General features: G+C 28.2%; 1 protein-coding gene across 1 annotated transcript; it reads right to left on the bottom strand.

Moving 5' to 3' along the window:
- Positions 1-228: 228 nt before the first annotated feature.
- On the bottom strand, positions 229-3,246 carry LOC149060831 (uncharacterized). Its single transcript, XM_089230753.1, has 4 exons — positions 3,126-3,246; positions 2,372-2,575; positions 1,813-1,967; positions 229-483 (listed from the first exon to the last, which is right to left on the bottom strand). Exons 1-4 carry the CDS (start codon positions 3,244-3,246, stop codon positions 229-231), a joined length of 735 nt encoding a protein of 244 aa, XP_089086879.1.
- Positions 3,247-6,819: the final 3,573 nt, after the last annotated feature.

Here is a 6,819-nt window from a genome sequence, read left to right as displayed (position 1 = left end):
TAACTTTACTGATGATGTTTAAAAGTATATGAAAATTGTTCTCATTCAAATACCCATCAATATAAAAAAAAAAAAAAACAAATACAATACAAATGGAATTATTGATGAACTTTTTATTGTATATTTTAAAATATATGTAGGTAAGTATACATAAATGTGTTTTAATTATAAATTAAATTACATGTATGTTTTCATAATGTAATGATGTAAAGGTACCTATACACATATTTATGGACGATAGGTGGTAGTAGTTGGATTAGTGTAAAAGATTTTTGCCTTTCTTCCTAATAAATATAGGTACATCGATCCGTCAGGCCAATATCGAGATCCCTCGTGGACGAATGGCAGCTCATCCCGATCTAAAAGCTCTGAGAGCCCTTTGCACAGGGTTTTGTTGAATGTACCTGCTGCTACCACTGGCTTGCTAATCACTATTCGGATTATTCTGAGCATCTTGTCGTCCACGTCCCTCACATCGTACAACTGTGGACAGAAAGGAAAAATACAGATAGAGAGAAATAAATTAAATCAACTATAAATTATGTGTATGTAAATATAGGTACACTGAATCCCCCCTCCCCAATCTACAACCACAAATGTCGAGGTCACTGTTTTTTAGACCTTCAGATTTTACAATAAGATTAAAGTTAATACACGACACAGGAGTGATATTAGTGTAAATACGGCAGCACGAAGGACAACAATTAGAAACACTGCTGATGAATATTGTAATTATAATGGGGCTTTCCCCGGAATAGTTGGTGATGGTGAATGTTTATTAGATACTATGGTTACTATGGTTAACACAATGTATTATATTTACTCGGTGTAAAAAAAATTGGCGTAATTCCATTAAATTTCAGCAGGTGTAAAATTGTTATCAATAATTATAAATTAGGTAAGTCATATTACTCATATTTAAAGCTAATTGCATTGCTCGCATGTACTAAATAGGTATCTTTTTATATTTGATAACAATATAACATAAACAAAGATAAAAATCTGTAGGTACCTATATTTTAAATACTATATGAGCTGTATCTGTACTATGATACATTATGCATATAAAAATATAATATTTATATAATAAATATTTTATAAATTAATATTTATAAAATTAATTAAAGTGATAACAACATTCTTAAATAAGTTTAAAAAAAATTCAACAAATCAATGAAATATAGATGATATTGTATTTAAAGAGGTATAAAGTTCAGTATATGCTGGCACAAAAGTATATCTTTTAATCTTCAACATAATACCAGGGGGTCCAAGTGCACTGTCGTGCACCTCCGTAATTATGCCACTGATAATAAATATATATGAAATATAAATCGTCAAACCGTTTAAAAACATTTGGGATTGTATACATATACAATACGAGGGCTTTAAATCTCAAATGGTTTGACTAGGTATGGAAAATAAGAAGTTCAATTATTTAAAGAGAGGTATGTGGTGGTTTAGTTATCGCATATAATAATTACAAGTAAGAACTTTTATTAGTTTTGAATTATTAAAATAAAATTTTCCCTGAAAATAGAATTAGTATACAATGATCAATTACACAAATAATAAGTATTATTCTACCAACCACCCACTTAAAAATTTTAAATCCATAATAGTTAATATTTCATGCGTGTACATAAGAATGTTCTTCAACCACATACTCACTACAACCCCCCCCCCCCCCACACACACACACACACACAAATTACCATTCAAATAATCAGATTGATTGCATGAATTCGTCTACATTATAAAGAATATATAGAATAATATAATATAATATAAAATAACGTGTAATATACTCACGGCACATCTGTGGGATCGTGGTTTGGATGGTTGACTCTGCATATTTTCTGCATTAGTATGTTCCAGTAGTGATATGTACTTAAAACCCAATTTAACTTCGTCCATGTTGGGTTGTTTAATGTTTGCCAAGCACTCAAAAGTAAAGTGGTCCATATCTGATAGAAACAATTAGATGAAATATTCATGAGTATGATTAAAGATATTGCTTGGCAAAAAATACTAGGTATAGCATTAATTATAGTACATTAATATTCAATATAATATTAAAATACATTTATATTATACTCCCCAATAAAGTAGGTACTTAATATCCTTTTAAAATAAAGAAATATGTGTGCAAAGCGCAAGTCAATCTGATAATGTTATTATATAAACATACAATATGCTGTAGAATAACGAAAATTAATACTATTGTAATTAATTTTATTTGAGTTTTATGCAGAGTTTGGTGACCGCAAATTTTAAAAAGCACGAGTCCAATACCCACCCACGCAACCCACCTTACCACCCCCCCGACCACAATTATTATGTTACAGTTGTAGTAGTTCGTTATACGTACTAGTCATGTTTCTGCAATGGCCATGTATATTTGTTGGTTCGGGACGCTCCAACCACAAATGTAACAACGGAACAGCGCTTTGTTGAGTTTTGTTTGCCATATAGGCACATCCGTACATCGGCGACTTCGTTTGTATAGTCTCTACCTCGAATTTCGCCTTTTTTCCAAATGGAGGACATACACGACCATTGAGACTATCCATTACTAAAAAAACACAAGAAGACAATTAGTACCTTATTACACTATTAGGTAAATTATACTGTTTGGTGTTTGTAATATTAAAAATAATAAATATTCTATTCTAAATGTTATTATGAGGACCACCAAAATTCTGTGCATTCCTTCGTGTGACGGTCTGCCACCGATACCGATTCTACTATTATCAGTCCCATGTGAGGATGCTTAGAAGGGGAATCCGATAATTACCTCACAATATTAACCTTTTTTTCCAAAAGGTAACGGTAATTGGGTCACTTAATTTTTATATTTATAACAGGTAGACTCGGTGATTTTATCACTTTTTCAACGATTTATTTATATTGTATGACTAATCTATAGAATGATTAAAAACTTGAAAATAAAAAATAAAACTTAAATTCGAAGTATATAACACATATCAAATATTTAGAGACGTAAAACAATAAATATACATTTTAAACATAATACAGATTTCTCAAACATCTGAATGATACATTGTAATTATTCATAAGTAACATGTGTGTTTTAAAAATAATACATAATGCTATTTACTCACTATTTTTGTGGTTTTCAATATCTTCTGTCGACCACGGCCGTTCTTCGTAACCATTATTTGTCAATGCCACAATCGATGAGATGATGGCAAGCGTGACGATTGTAAATGCCGTATATTTCATCGTGTAATGTAGATTTAATGAGATATGAATATTATGTTAAAATTATGGAAAAAAATACAGCCTATCTCGACCAAGTCTGCTAGTGCCGAGAACAATTTTAAATTAAATAGCACTGTTAGCATACGAATGACGATCTGAATTCTGCGTTACACGACGGTGGTGGCAACAGTAATGGTGTTGGTTCCTACCACCAGTTGAGCATCGAAATGTTATTGTATTATACATATATATATGAACACTTGACGCTACCTATACGCTGGTCAAGGTACCTACCTACCTACCCTCACTGTAGTGCAAGAAACACAATAAGTACAATGGGCAAATGTACGTACCTATGAACGACATAGCAGGTAAAATATATATACATATTTATATATATATATATATTTATATATATATATATATATTTATATATATCATTTCCGACTCAATAGAAAAAGGTACATTTGGAAGTTTCTAGACTGTAAAAAAAAGTGTGTATATAAGGTCCTATACTGCAGAAAAATATATTTTTAAACATCATTATAATTTAAAATTTTTTATTTTATGAAATATACTATAATATACTAAATTTCTTGGTGCAATAATATAAAAATAGGTGGGTAATTGGATTCCCCGCTCTGCTCTATATAGCAGTTTTTGAGAATGTAATTTTTACCTACTTGTTATATTTGAATTCAATGATAAATCATTGCATATGACTGAGAGTGAAGAAGTTAATATTGTACGTTTATACGAGGGAAACGACAGATTTGATGAGCATATTTTGGTCATCCTCTTATTAGGTAGATCTTCTATAATATATATAATATATTATCTACTTTACTAAACGTGGACACCCTTTTTTTTTAAGCTTAGGTTCCACCTATAGATCCGAGGAGACTCTAAAATACATACTATAGTTACCGGGCAAATCGATATTTTCAGGCCACTTTTAAATAAGACCGTTAATAAATTACTTCTAATACCGTGAAAGTTTAAAACATTTGCTTGTAAGTTGTTTTTTAATGTTTTTACCGATTCAACTTATAAAGACATAGAATGATACAAATCTTATACCCTAACTTCCAATTATAATATAGCTATTGGTTAGAGTCTTATTTATATTTATATTTCCCGTCTTTATTCATATTAATTTCCCACCTTTTTGTTTAAACATTTTTGCGTAATTACACATTTTTAATGTTATATTCATTTGGTAATTAATAAGGTCCGTCTGAATTACCTATAGCCTTATAGATATTTATTATTTTATAATATAATATAATAGATTCTGAGTGGAGCGATGAATGTAGTGATTCTACGATGATGAGCGTTATTATTTTTTATCTGTGTACACGATAAGTTATTGATATTATGCTTCGATTTTCAACTTCAGTAGCTCTTCCGATTGGAAATGAATCTTGTTGGTGTGATGAGGTGAAATTTTGAAATTCTCAATAATTTTTATAAGCACCGGAAAAACAAAAAAAAATTAAGAATAAACGGGCATTTTTATGCAAAATAAAGTTTTGAGAAAATCGATTTTAGATATTGGTGTAACTCTTAAACAAATACTTGAAACTTTCACTGAATGCTTATATTGTCAACTTCTATCTTTGATAAAATTTTTAAAATATCCCAAATCTATTAAAATTATTTTATTGACATTTGAAATTTTCAATCTTTTTAGATTATTTTTTTATAAATGACAATAAATTTTTATTCGATTGGTAAAAAAGCTTCAAAATTTAATACAAGGCTCCTAATATTACAATGTTCATTTAAAAATATTGAAAATACATAGTCAACATTTTTTTTTTAATGAGCATTTTAATTTCAAATTTTGAAAAAATATGTAAAAATCATGAAAATTTGCAATTTTTTTTAGTTGAAAATTCTTACAATTTTATCTTTTAAAATCTAAGATTTTAAAATTCAACAGATGGATTGTTCATGAATTTTTCAAATTTTATCAAATAAATAATTTCTAGTTTTTTATTCTAGTGCCATTACAATAATTTTATTCGTTAGGTCAAAAAGCTTGGAAATTTAATACAAAGTTCCCCATTATGTTGATATTATATCTGCAGTTGGAAAATATTAAAAAGAACATAGCCATGATTTTTGTAATAACCAATTAAATTTCAAATTTTTACAAAATTAACAATTAACAAATTTTTTAGTTGTCATTAATGTATAAAGATTCAACTATAGCTAAGGATTGAAAATTTAAAACAAGGTTCCACACAAGTAGTTATAATTCTGCTGCAAGAAAAATTTAAAAACTATTCAAACACAATTTTTTTGTTTTTAGTTATTTGAACTTCAAATTTTTATGAAATTACATATTAAATAATCAAGAATAACAATTTTAATTAAAGTTGTAATTTAAAAATATTATTTTTGTTTACTTAAATTTTTAAAGTATACTTTATATTCTAATATTAGCAGTTAATATTGGTAATGACTCATATTAATACTTAATAATAAATTGTATATACCTACTATGAATGACTGAGTGAGTCGGGTTCATAATGAATCTGATTTGATTAATTTGGAATTTATTTTATAGGGATCTTCATTTTTTTTTTTTTTTTATAAATAATAATATAATTAAGTAATATAATATAAAATATCCTGTATCGACAAATCGTCTTCACTCAAAATCGTTTTTCGTATACAATGATATTATATCATTAAATTCAAATTTAATACCATCCATTATAGTAACCCACTTGTATCCTTCTGCCAGGGCCGGATAGACTTCGGCCCACCGAGATTTTAAACTTCTACCGGCCCTCAACAAAGTATCGGCCCATTCGAAAAAACATTTTTTATGATCCCTCTTGTGTGCTTTAAATAATAATTGTTTCTCTAAAGCACATTCACAAATTACCTATTCAATAAGTACCTACATTACATTAGGTTACTCAGTATACTTCAGTTATATTATTAAAAAAAACGCAAAATATAAGATAGATAATATAGATAATATAAAATATAATATAGATCGCATGGAATTATGCAATTTGTAAACATTTCATTTTATACTCATCAGTCATTACTCTCGAGTCATGGCCTAAGTATGAGTAGTATGACGATTTTTAAACAATTTTTTATAACTACCTATAAGTTTAAAATTTGATTTTCTTTTATATATATATAATATATTTATATACGACGTATATTCTATATAGATAAAATACATTATATTATTATTTTAAATTATTCTAGTTTATATCAGTGTTTGATATAATTATACTGATCTTGAATTTTTATTTTTTCTGTACAGCAGAGCAACATCCACTTACCAGATTTATTGCCAACACATTTTATTGGATCACGATTAACTTACAACCACCAACATAGTGGTAAGTAGCCGAACTATCGTGGCTGTGCGCCTGTGCCATAATACAACAAACCGGTGCCAGTCCGGTTCTGTATAATCACAGATTACAAACCTACCTAATCTGTGGTATAATCATGATATATAAATATTCTATAAATATTATAGAAGTCAGTGTATATAGTTTATCATTCATAACTGATAACGTATAATATGAATATATTATGTGATAGTCAGTAGTCACA

Source organism: Diuraphis noxia, unplaced genomic scaffold, assembly GCF_037042655.1.
Source record: "Diuraphis noxia isolate RWA-SAM2 unplaced genomic scaffold, SU_Dnox_SAM2 contig0001, whole genome shotgun sequence".
NCBI lineage: Eukaryota > Metazoa > Arthropoda > Insecta > Hemiptera > Aphididae > Diuraphis > Diuraphis noxia.
The sequence above is the reverse complement of the archived record's forward strand: the minus strand, read 5'-3'. Positions and strand labels throughout refer to the sequence as shown.

Bases quoted from the DNA above. Each gene is read 5' to 3' on its own strand.
- LOC149060831 (XM_089230753.1), bottom strand. From the start codon at position 3,246: ATGAAATATACGGCATTTACAATCGTCACGCTTGCCATCATCTCATCG. The intron at 2,576-3,125 runs GTGAGTAAATAG...GTGTTTTTTTAG, and splicing joins TATTGAAAACCACAAAAATA to TAATGGATAGTCTCAATGGT. The intron at 1,968-2,371 runs GTACGTATAACG...TGTTTCTATCAG, and splicing joins CCATTGCAGAAACATGACTA to ATATGGACCACTTTACTTTT.